We start from the raw sequence: 12,551 nt of genomic DNA, 5'->3' as shown, positions 1-12,551 counted from the left end.
GGGGAAGCGTTTGGCAGTGAGACAGCAGGAAGTGACGTCACATCTCTCTTCCGGTCCGCCGGATTATGAATGAGGGCCGGCGCGGATATCGGCCGGATGTAGTGCTTGTGACTTTTTTTTTTTTTTTTCCGCCCCCGGTTTCTTTGAAAGCGTGTAGTGCGCGGGCAGCGGCTCCCAGAAGCAGCCTTGGGATTGCGGCTCCAGCTGGGCGAGAAGGCGCAGGCGGCCGGTGTCGCCGACACGCTCACGCACCCTCCCTGCCTGGCCGCGCCTCTGCGACCAGGTAAAGAGGGCGCTCGGGCCGCCAGCTTCTCAGCCTCCGCGACCTTCCAGGGACCGCTGTTTGCATCCGGGTCGACGGGGCTGAGGGTGCGGGGGAGGGGTGGGAACGACGAGGGCGGGGAGTTGCTGATCTCCTTCCCGCCCCGGGGCCGCCTCATCCTTCTTTGCGTCACATCCCCGGGAGGTGCGGTCGGGTGCTCTGGGCCCCCAGGTGTGCGCGTTTGCCGGTTCTCCCCGCGCCAGTCCCGTCTTCCTCTGCTGTAGGGGAACGAGCAGGTTTCAGTTGTAGGGGTTTGTGGGGTCTTTTGCCGCTTAGTGCGATTTCCAGACCCCTTGGCTCACACTAACTTTCTCCCTCTTTGGCGCTTAATTCTCTCCAGTCCTTCCTGGGTGGAGAAGCCAGGTGCGTGTGAACACCGCTTAACAGTGACTCCTTTTGACCTGTTCGCTTACCTCACGTCCTCAAAGCTGTGTCTCTCTTCGGTTTTTAACTTCTGTAGAAAGTTGTTTGAGTTGCTTGAGAGTTGCTTTGGTTCAGACACGTTTGATAATGCACGTGCTTCCCATCCCTGCTCTCTACCTGGTTTTAGGGATAGGTGACTTGTTATTTTCCCTTTATTCTTAATGCCAGGATCTCATTCCTTGTTACAAATGCCTGAATATCGAGAAAATGCCAGCATTTAATAATATATTTTGTGCTAAAGTGATAAAGAATATAGTGTACTACTATTTTTCTTCTAAGCCTATCTGTAGAAACAGCGTTTACAGGAGAAAATGCAAAAGCTAGTAAGAACTAGTGATATGACACATTTAAATATGTAAGCACGGTCACTTAAATACTATGAAAATAAACTGTTATAACACAACAACTGAGCGATTTGCCGTCATATTTAATAAATCAGACGTTAATCTATGTGGGTTTTTTTTAACTACCTGGTGGGGGGCATACGCTGCTGAGAGGTTTGCCTTAAGCATACTCATCGCTTGAAATTGTATTTAGGTTATACTGAAAGCCTCATTTTATAAGGCCTAACTTCAAAAATAAGACTGAAAAAGTCAGATTTGAGAATCGTTTTTTCTATAGTACTGGGCCCATCAAGTTTTGTTTTTGTTTTTTTAAACCTGTTTTACTTTGTAGCTTTTGTATCATCACCTATGATTTGAAATAAGAAGAAATACTGAGTAGCCAATTGGCCTTTCTAACAGCAACAGTTTAGCAGGCCTTGAAACTGAATTCTGGGGCCAGCCAACTAACACGTCTTCTATAGCATATGCTGTTCCCTGGTATATGTTGTTTTTATCCTCAAGTATTGAAAGTATCCTACTGAATTGTGTTACGATTAGGCCTTGGGAGGCAGGGATGTAAACCATTTAGATCATAACAAGCACAGGTATTGTTTGCTTTGAGGATTCAGTAATTTTATTTCAGGGTTGCTGATGTTTCTAACACGTTATCCTTTTGTGCTGTGGATCCTGGTTAATTATGAGGTTAGGTTTAGCTACAAGCATTATGACTCCACGGCAACCAGAGATTCCCTGATTCTCCAGAGAAAAGATTACACCCTTTCTTCATGGCTGAGGTTACGGTAAGCTTTTTTACTTTAAAACATTTTTTTTCTACTTCTAGCCCAGATAAGAAAACAGCTAATTTTAATTATAGGCTTTTGTCCTCTAGGACTTAACTATATCCCATAGTACATCATGTAATGAGCTCTGAAAAAGCTCAGGTTTTTTGTTATCTTTGACCTTTAATATTTAAGATAATTAGCTACTATTTATCTCTGTAAGCTTTTTTTTTTTAAATCTATATTATTGTAATAAAATGGGGTGGGATTTACAACCAAATAGTGTTGTTTTATGAAAAGTATAAAACAAGCTAAGTTGTAATGTTCAAACTGTTGAACATTTAATGTAGGAGGGAATTTAAGCAGATTTAAATTCTAATCTTTAAAATGAGTTATGTAATTTTTCCATACTTATAAACTATGCTGAACTACTTAATTTTGTACAATATAATCAGTTAATATGCATGTGGAGTAAGGGTTTCCCTTTTTATATTGTACCATTTCATGACTCTCTGGCTTTCAGTCTCAGTAACAAAAAAGGTTTTTCAATATTTGGGGGGGAGGGAGGAACTTTTCGTTTTAACGTGAATCCCTTTTGTGGGAAGAAGTTTGGCAGTACACACACAATTTGGGTTTTGCACATCAAAGTTTGTATATTTTAATCGTGTCAATGGATGAGAAATTTGGAGATAACTTATAAATGAATGACAGTAGCTAGTATTTATTTAGGAGCTAACCACGTGACAGGAATTATTCTGTTCTCCCTGCATACTGTAGGTAGGTACTGTTATTGTTGCTATTTATAAATGAGGAACCAAGGTGCATAAAAATTATTTATAGCTGCTAAGAATCAGAACCAGGATTTGTACCTGGTTAGTCTGGCTCAAGAGTCTGGGCTCTAATCCACTACTTTAAAGTTCTTATTGTATAAATATTCTACTTGCAGGCTAAGTATATAGAATCTAGTTAAGATTCCTAGTTCTCTTGCCTGAATATCAATATACATAAAAACTTCTATGCTGTATTTACAAATTTGGAGAGATTCCTGTTATACTTTTTCTGATTTGGCTCACAAAGGTGATCCTGTTTCTTCATTTTAATTTATACTTAGTTGGCCCTTAAAGTAGATATATTAATTTGGAAGTAAAAGAATGGTGTCATGAAGAATGAGGTTCATGTTGTACTAAAGTTCTCAGTAGTATTCATGACAGTGATTACTGACATTCATTTACATTAATTCATTTATTCATTGAAGTAAAATATGAGTACTGTTAAGCATTGGTGATATTATAATGTTAGGTGATAAGTGCTATGAAGAAAAAGCTGGATAAAAGAGGATTGGGAGTAACGGGAGTGGTTTTTTAATTCAAGTAGTCAGGAGAGGCTGCTCTGAGGCAATATTTATGTAAGAAATCAATGAAATGGGGGAGCAAGCCACGTGAATATCTCAGAGAAGAGCGTTCTAGGCAAAGGAATAGCAAGTACAAAAATTCTCAAGTGGGAGCATTTCTGGCTTCTTCCAAGAACAGCAAGGAGAACCATGGCTGGAAGGGAGTGAGGAAGGATATGAGATGAAGTCTAAACAGGAAGATAGCTAGGGCCACATTAGGCCTATAGGAAATTTGGATTTTAAGTGTGCTCGGGAGCCATTGGATGGTTCTGAGCAGGGACCATGATCTGATTTAAGTTTTTAGAGGATCACCCAGACTATCGAAGAATGAATGGACCATTGTGTGGCGAGTGGAGTGAAATAGTTAATAAGGTTTTGCAATGGTCCTGGTAAGTGCTGGTGATGACTGAGATTCAGGTGGTCATGGTAGAGGGGCTACAGAGTTGTCTTTGGCATGTGTTTCAAAGGTAGAGATGGCAGGGTGTGAGAGAGAGAGAAAGGAGTGGGACTTCAGAGGTTATGGCCTGAGCATCTGGGTAAATGGTGTTGCCATTTTACCAAGGAGTGGACCACAAGGGAAGGGGAGAAGGTTGAGAAAACCATCCATGTAGAGATGTCAAGTATTAACAGAATATAGGAGTCTGGAGTCCATGGGGAAAGTCTGTAGCTGAGACGTGAATATAGGAGTCAGGTGATATTTAAAGCTATGGCACTGGAGATCACCTGGAACATGGTTGTTATATTGTGAGTTGTGCCCCATTAAAATCAATTTAGTCACAACCAGCATTAAAAAAAAAGAGTACAGAGTAAAAAATATCAGATTTATCCCAAGTAATAATATTAGGACATTTTTGTTTCAGTCTTATTCATTATATAGTGAGTTGCTTTATAAAATTTATTACCCATTGTGTGGCATGATCAAAAGTTTAAAAGCCAGTAATCAAAGAAATGAATGTAAATTTAGAAGAAGGCAAAAGCACTGAGCCGCGGGTCACTGAGAAGTCTGAGGAGTATCCAATGAAAGGAATCAGGAAGGAGCTGCCAAAGAACTTAATCCAGAGCTGAGATGTCAAATAACCTGGCCTTCAGAATGGAGGTTTTTTTAATCAAGGAGTACTGAGATGAGCATACTTGCTTAGAATAACATGATTTCTGGTGATTTTCACCTTGGTAAAATTGTTGCTGCAATAAAATTATAATATACTTCAATTAATGAAATTCTAAGTTTATAAAATTGTACTATTTACATTAGAAAAATACCTTTTTTCTTCAAATAAGATCCCTTTGTAAATTCAATTAATACTTTTGGACCGATGTACAATTTTCGTCCGTATAATGGAAATACAATGTGCTTTTAAGGATTGCGACAATTAGAAGTAATGCACAAGTTCTGCCTATAATCCTAGCACTTTGGGAGGCTGATGCAGATGGATTGCTTGAGTTTGAGATCAGCCTGGGCAGCATAGTGACACACTGTCGCTACAAAAAAAAAAAAAAAGGAAGAAAAAAGAAAAATTACCTGAGTGTGGTGGTATGTGCCTGTAGTCCCAGCTACTCAGAAGCCTGAGGCAGGAGGACAGCTTGAGCCTGGGAGTTTGAGGTTGCTGTGAGCTATGATGATACCAGTGCACTCTAGCCCAGGCAACAAAGACCCTGTCTCTAAAAAATTAAATAAATAAATAAATAAATAAAAGAAGTAATGCACAAGTTCTGTGTGCTCAGCACATAGTAGGTAGACAATAAAATGTATGTAATATTTAAAATTCTTTGTTTATTGACCTAACATTTATTGAGCTATCGAATTCCTGGCACAGAGAACTTACTATTTGGGAAAAAAAAAAACACAAATCACTGGTTTATATTTTGCTGCAGTTATTCACTCTTTGGTCTTTAATACATAATTTATCTATTATATGATACTATACGTAATGCCGTAGATGTGGACTTGAATTCTGAACACAAATCTTTCACCCCCCCCTTTTTTTTTTTTACCAGATTGTGAAGTATCCTTATTTCTAATATGTTTACTGTTTCTCTCTCTCCACACACACACACACACACACACACACACACACACACACACACAGTGAAGTAGTAAAATGGTTTTAGATAAGAAAACACTTATAAAAACTCATTTCTCTTTTCATATGTGAAATGTTTTAATTTATCAAAACTAACTTATTAGAATGAGAACGCAAAAAAAGGCCTAAATATTAAACCTGTCACTAATTCTGGCACTTAAAAATATCTTTGAAAAAAAAACTGAAAAATCTTTGAAGATTGCTGAATAATAAAGCCAAAGCTTTAATTTTTGTTTTGTTTTGTGTTACCTATTTATTCCTTCCACGAGATTCCCAGGCAAACTGGCATATCCAGGAAAGCGGTGCGCACCCTGTTAGCTCCGTTCAGCCCCTGAAGTTTGTGATTTTTGTCTGCTGCTCTTGCCTTCTCAGGAGCAGGTGCAGCGCGTCACCTGTCAAAACTGAGAAAACGCAAATGACACCACTTCTGTGCTTGGCAGGAATGTGATAGGGCATAACAAGAGCTGTGCCCAGATGCCCTAGAGACACAGAAGTTGATTATATAGCACCTACCTTCCTAAAGCTCATGACAAAATTAACGAACTCAGGCATTCTCCAGGTAGTAAAGGAGAAGAAAATAAGAGAAGGATTTCTTTTGCCTGTGATTTGCAAACTTGGAGCAAAAACTATGTTCTACTCCCTTGAAAAATTAAAACATAGTGCAAGCCAAAAACATTACAAATTTGTTCAGGTTTTCTAAATATTTAATATTTATTTTAAAAATTAGTACATAATTGGGAGAAATTTCCCAGGGAGAGTAATTTTTTTTTTAATTCTAAGATAAGTAACATTTATAATCTCTCAGAAAAAAACACCAACATTTATATTGAAAAAAATCAGGTTAAAAATCAACAGTACTTTGCATTTTCTCTCAGGCATCTCATTAATTTTTAGATATCACCATGGGTAGGTCATTGCCATTCTGTTGACATTCAGCGTTTATTAAGGACTAACAATGAGAAGAGTTTATATATAGAGTATGTGTAAAAGCCTATTTTCATGGTTCTTAGGTGGCTTGGAAAGGGGCAAATACAGATGAACTCTAATCATTTTGTTAACCTGTTTTTTGTTTCTTACAACCTGTAAAATAGCATGGCATTGTTTTGAGTTTTAAAAAAGTGTTGGCAGAACTAGTCTCCTAATTACTATTTTCTAGACTGTTGGGCAGATGAGGAAATCAATCATGTTTTCTTTCAAATCTGTCTTCTTGAAGCACTTACGGGTCTTTTTTATAGTATCCCACTGTCAGGAGAGTGACTCAAAAGGGTTGGTAAATTAATCAGCAGTAGGTTTCTAGGTGCATTGCTTGGCTTTTGTTTAGGACTTACAGCATAAAAGTGTTATATTAACATGAGAATATTTCAAGAGGTCCCTTCAACTTTGTAAAAAACTTTATAAACTTTGAACTTCAATAAATACCCTTTAGTATTTTGTTTTAAAATCAGCTCTAGGTGCCAAACAAAAACCAAAAAAATAATTAAGCTCAAGGAGAAAATGGTATCCGTGGGTTAAAAAGTTGTTTTTAAATTACATAAACTAATTTTCCCCCAGAAAATATTTCAAGAAGTAATAAATCATGGAGCAGATCTGTTATGGTTTAACAAAAAAATAATAATGTAGTGATTATTTCTGTTATCAGGAAGCTTTCTGCGATGGTACTTTACTATTAGGTCATTAAATATGAAATGTCTGATTTTGAATCAAAAGTTTAGTTTCTTATATCTCCAACAAGAAGCAGTACAATTAAAGTATGCGCCTAAACTATTGACACAGTTTTGCCTCTTAATGGTAGCTTGTTTATGTCAGCAGCGAAGAAGCCTGGAGAGCTAGTGGTAATGAAATTGCAAACGGCGTTTTCACAGCTTGTTGAAAATTGAATCTTTTTCCGTGCGAGAAGCCTAGAAGGAGTGGTAGTCAGTGGGTGGAAGGACTAGTGCATATGGTGGATGACAAGCATTTCCAAGTCCAGCCTCTGTAGTTTGAGCAGCGTTGTTTGTGCGACATGTAGTCGAGCGTTGTCTTGCAAGAGGATTGGCCTGTCTCTCTCTTGACGCATCTCTGCTGCTTAGTTGCAAGCATCCTCATCATTTTGTCCAATTGTTTGCAGTAGACATTCTATAGTCATTAACCAGGTTTCATGAAGCTGTAGTGGATAATACCAGCACTGGACCACCAAACAGACACTATTAGCTTTTTTTGATGAGTATTGTGTGCCAACTATTGTGCCCAATGCTTGTGATTGTCGAAAAGAATCCATTTTTCATCACATAAGAATACAATGTAGAAATGGTTCACCTTTATGTCGTGACAGCAAAGAAAGGCAAGCTCTGAGATGATTTCTCTTCTGATGCTTGTTTAATTCAAATGAAACCCATCTATCCAGTTTCTTTGCCTTGCTGATTTGTTTCAAATGGTCCAATATTGTTGGAATAATAGTGTCAAACCTTGCTGCTAATTTATGCATAGGTTGAGATGGATTTGCTTCCACTACAGCTTTCAGCTCATCATTATCCACCTTGGTCTCAGGTCGCCCATGTGGCTCATTTTCAAGATTAAAATCACCAGAATGGAACGTCTCAACACTACCAACGTACTGTGCGTTCATTAGCCACATCCTTCCCAAATACTTGTTGATATTTTGAGTTGTCTGCGCTGCATTGGTACCACAACAGAACTCATTCAAAAATAACACAAATTTTTGATTTGTGGTTTCACAGAAATTACTCCAAAAATTTGAGAGAGAATCAAAATCCAAAACATGCATTTGAAGACTGAGGATGTACCTTCAAAATAAAAGTAAAACAAGAGGTGTCAAAGTGAAATGTCAGAGATACCAACTGTCAAACTTAGTACTTAAGGAAATCGGACATTTCATACTTAATAACATGACACATTCCTTTGTTATGATGGATCATAAGCTCTTTAAGTAAAAAAGGTGGAGAACCAAGAAGCGTAGTGACTCTTGCTTTTGATTAAAGCAACAAGGAATTTAGAATATTAAAGGAAATTTAGTATGTCGAAGGTTTCCTAAAATTAAAAGTACACTAACATTTCACATATACTTAGAAGAGTTGCATGTGTAGTTTTAAAAGGCTTTTAAAATAATTTTTCCTCTAATATGCCATCTTCCTAGTACAGACTTCCATGACGAATGCTTTTAAAGAGCGCCATCTAGTGTCAGTTTGGGAATTGTGATTTATAGATGAGTGGGAATTTTCCACCCAGAAAATGTGTGACTCAAACGTAAAGAGTCACAATAATTGATAAAAGCCTTAAGGAATATGATTTGAAAACACCCGTCAGTGCTTTGACCTCAGGATTGTGTGTGTTTGAACCTTTAAAGTAACCAGTGTGTTTATCCATGCAGTCATTTGTCAATCACTTCTTGCTTATATGTGTAAATATATAAAGCAGACCCTATTTTAGGCGTAGCCGTGAACAAAAAAATTCCACTGGCATGGAACATTTTCGTTGGGGGAGAGAAAAAAATATGTGGTAAGTCACAATAGTGATAAATGCCATGGAGAAAAATAAAGCATAGAGGGAATAGAAAGACTTTTTTCAGGGAGAGTAGGAGTTGGGGTTTGCAATTTACATTGAGTGGCCTGGGAAGGTCTCAGTGAGACGCTGCCGTTGAGTGAATACCCGAAGGAGGTGAAGGGGTGTTTTAGGTACTGGGAACACCCAGTGCAAAGGCACCGAGGTGGGAATGTACCTGGTGTTTTAGGGGAATAACAGTCCACTTTGGCTGAAGCAGTGAGCGATGAAGAGGGTTGGTGAGGCAAATTCAGAAACTTTGTACAAAAAGAGGATTAGATCAAGGAGATCTTTGTAGGCCATTGTGGAAACTTTGGTTTTTCTCTGAGTAAGATGGGAAGACAGTGGCGGGTTCGAGGTGAGTGGTGACATGATCTTCCTTCATGGCTAAGAGGATCGCCTTGGCTGCTGTGTTGAAAACAGACTCTTGGGAGGTGAGACAGGAAGCCAGCAGTTGCCGTCATTCGGAAGAGGTGATGGTGGCTTGGATCACAGCAGAAGCAACGGGAATGTCATGAAATGGTCAGATTCTGGATGTGCGTTGAAAATAGAGCCAAAATCAGTTTTTAGTGGATCAGTTATAGGGGTATGAAAGAAAAGAGTAATTAAGAATGACTTCCCAAGTTTTTGGCTTGAGAAACTAGAAGGATGTTGTTCCATTAACTGAGATACAGGAAGTGGGGCGGAATAAGGAACTAGATTTTGGACGTGTTAACTTTGAGCTCTCTCAGCTATCAGCATCTAAGTTATGGGGAAGTTAAAATACATTTCTATTTGTGATTTAGCACGCGACAGCCCATCACTTACTTTACGAGAACCCACGTCTCAGCACGGAATGAATGTACCCTCTCTGATCATTATACTGTAGGGTCATAAATCACAAGCATCGTGGAAGGGCCCGCATTGTCAGAATTTCTCAACACCCGTATCCCCAGACAGCTCTCAGTATTCTTGGTTGATTTCTTATTTCCCATTTTATCTATCTCCTCTTTCTCACAGTAAGACCCCAAAGTACCTGACTGGGAGGGTTCATTGCAAAACATGGAAGTAGTCTCATTTTAAAGGAGCTGGGTGTGAAATCACCCTTGAGCCTAATTAATTGCACAGGGTGGAAATTTTTATTTTCAAAGTCATTTAGCTGGTCCTTAGGAACAAATTCTTGGAGCATTGTTATCTATTACGAATTTTTGCTGATTTCTAGAACATTCATGTTTTATGTTAGCTTCTAAATTATTCTAATAAATGTTCTAAGGCCAATAACCACTTCAATTTGTGCTTTAGGTGACCAGATGAAAGAAGACAATGAAAGGCATGAAGAAAAGCCTTACAGAAGAATATCTATACCTGGACTTTTCTCACCACACAGAAGGATGTATCTTTCCTCTTCATACCTCTGTAACTTTGTTTTTATTGTCATACTGTGACTGCAAAATCTTCAAAGTTTGCTTAGTTCTCACCAAAGAAAGTACGAATGGTTCATTACTAAGAGATGTACTGTCCCAGGATATTAAAACACAGATGATTTCAAGGCAAGAACTTCCACCCATAGTCCAGAATTGCTGTCTACCTGCGGTAGTAGAGCAGCCAGACAACTTCTGTAGGGCAGGCCTTGCTGTTGTGCTGAGACACATCATCCAGAAGTCATACGAAGTAGACCCGTCCAAGAAGGAAATTTTGGAACTTCTGGGTTTTAAAAAGACCTGCTTGAAAGCCTGTGCTGAAGTAAGTGTAATGTCTCTTTCTCTTCTGTTAAAGTGACAAAATGATAACGTATTTATTTGCTTGAACATTTGTCTTCACTTCCTGTTGGAAGTAAATACTCATTTATTTAAAAAAATCACAGTAACTTATAAAATAGCTAAACTAGTTCTTCGTGTATGCCAATATTTCAGTGCAGTACTGAAAAATGAAAACTTGAGATTTAAGTTATGAAGTTTGGAGACATTGTTTTTTAAAGAATGGCTTCCTTTTTTAATCCTTTATTTTAATGACATTGAGGATTTTTAAAGGGAATGGCAGCGCTTTGGAAGCCCCGCTTTTTTGGAGGGTGGGGCAGGGAAGGTGCATTGTGAAAGCTTTGGTAAGTAAGGATTTATTCAGTAAAAGGAGGATACCCGAGTGCTAAACCGTGCTTGCTTAAATGTCTGCACTTGTGAAGCAGCGTCATGTGTCTCTTGCTGTAGCCTGAAAGCCCAGCCCAGCGGTGGCGAGCCCAAGACTGACCACCCAATGAGACAGTCATTTTCCTTCAAGCTGTGTTGAAAGCAAAGAGTCCTTTCCTTTCTGATTCTGTTTTTGTTTCCTAGGTTAGTCAGTGGACCAGGCTGTGTGAACTCACCATTCCTTTGGTTATTGAGGATTTTCTCCGGGAGTCTTCGAAGCGGCCCCCAGCTATCCCGGCGGAGATACTGGAGCTGGAGAGGAAGCTCGGCGAGCCGGTGCGCGTGCACAACGACGACAAGCTGCGCAGGCAGAAGCTGAAGCTGCAGAAGGCTGCTGCAGCGGGCCCGCCGCTCGCTAAGGGAAGAGCCAAGAGCAGGGTCCACGCACAGGACACGTCTGAGCACGTGGGCTCCTCCCCCGAGAGTCTGGAACTGACGGTGGCCTTCTCCAAGCTCACAGTGCAGGAGACAGCGGCGACTGCCCCCAGGGAGCCGCCACACATCCGGAAAGCGAAAGCCTCTGAGCTGCCCCCTCTGGAGCACGTGTTTGCGGAAGGGCTTTACTTCACCCTGACAGACATCGTGCTCCTGCCCTGCATCCATCACTTCTTGGTAAGGTGTTGTCCGAAGTGTGTGCGTGACGCTGAGCTTCAGGCTGTGGCGTTGCCTAGGCTCGAATTCCAGTTCCACGTCTCACTGTCGGTTTGGTCCTGGGCAAGTTGTTAGTGTCCGTCCCCATTTTCTTATCTGTGACATGGAGATAATAATAGTACCTATCTAATGGGATCCGTGGGGGAAAATAATGAAAACTTGGGTGAAGTGTGGAGAACAGGGCTTGGCACATAGTAAGCGCTCAATGCATGTTAATAATTATTACGACTTTATTTTTGTGTTGCTAAAATGTTAGTAGTGATTGTTATGGTTATTAATTTCCAGTTGTCGTGATTACCTCCTAATATTAGAGGATCCAAAATCAAAAAAAAACAATACTAAAAAACTAAAAGCTAAAAAAATCTTGTCAGCTATATTTTATAATGACTCATCACTTAAAATACTAATCTGATTATGTTTGGCATTGTCAAATCAGAAATATTTTATTGTCATCTATACCTTCTCTGTTCTCTATAAGATTAAAGTAGCTGCTATGCTATTCTAAACTGTGGGAAAATTAGAAGGAAAGTTGTCTTTCTGAGTGGGGGGATTCTTTTGAGAAAGAGAGAGAGAGAGAAGAGTGGGAATAAAGAACAGAGTGAAAATAATACCAAAATGAACACAGGAAGCTATAGGTCTCTGTAGCCTTCCACTGGTTTTCAAGAGCTGCATTTTTCTTGAAGCACTTTACCCTTTTCCCTGCTAAAGAATCAGATACCAGATTTTATCCCCATTATATATCACCAACATTTTGGGTATCTCTACTGACAGAGGAGAAAAGACTTGTAATGAAAAAACCTTTATATTCAGAGTCCAGTGCTTCACTAATAAATTAGTCAATATTGATCAATTGTCATTTTCTTTTCTTTTTTTTTTTTTTTTT

The 12,551-nt window shown here is 39.3% G+C and overlaps 1 protein-coding gene across 1 annotated transcript in view; it reads left to right on the top strand.

Annotated features, from left to right (window-relative positions):
* Positions 1–245: 245 nt before the first annotated feature.
* GSTCD (glutathione S-transferase, C-terminal domain containing) overlaps positions 246–12,551 on the top strand; it is a 103,410-nt gene continuing 91,104 nt past the window's right edge. Inside the window, exons 1-3 of the mRNA XM_012655088.1 lie at positions 246–283; positions 10,137–10,577; positions 11,162–11,629. Coding sequence (XP_012510542.1) covers positions 10,158–10,577; positions 11,162–11,629 — 888 coding nt within the window. The 5' untranslated portion in view covers positions 246–283; positions 10,137–10,157. The remainder of the gene's footprint in view (positions 284–10,136; positions 10,578–11,161; positions 11,630–12,551) is intronic.

This window comes from Propithecus coquereli, unplaced genomic scaffold, assembly GCF_000956105.1.
Source record: "Propithecus coquereli isolate 6110/MARCELLA unplaced genomic scaffold, Pcoq_1.0 Scaffold46, whole genome shotgun sequence".
Taxonomy (NCBI): Eukaryota; Metazoa; Chordata; class Mammalia; order Primates; family Indriidae; genus Propithecus; species Propithecus coquereli.
Note: the sequence above shows the minus strand (reverse complement) of the source record. Positions and strands in the feature narration are given on the sequence as shown.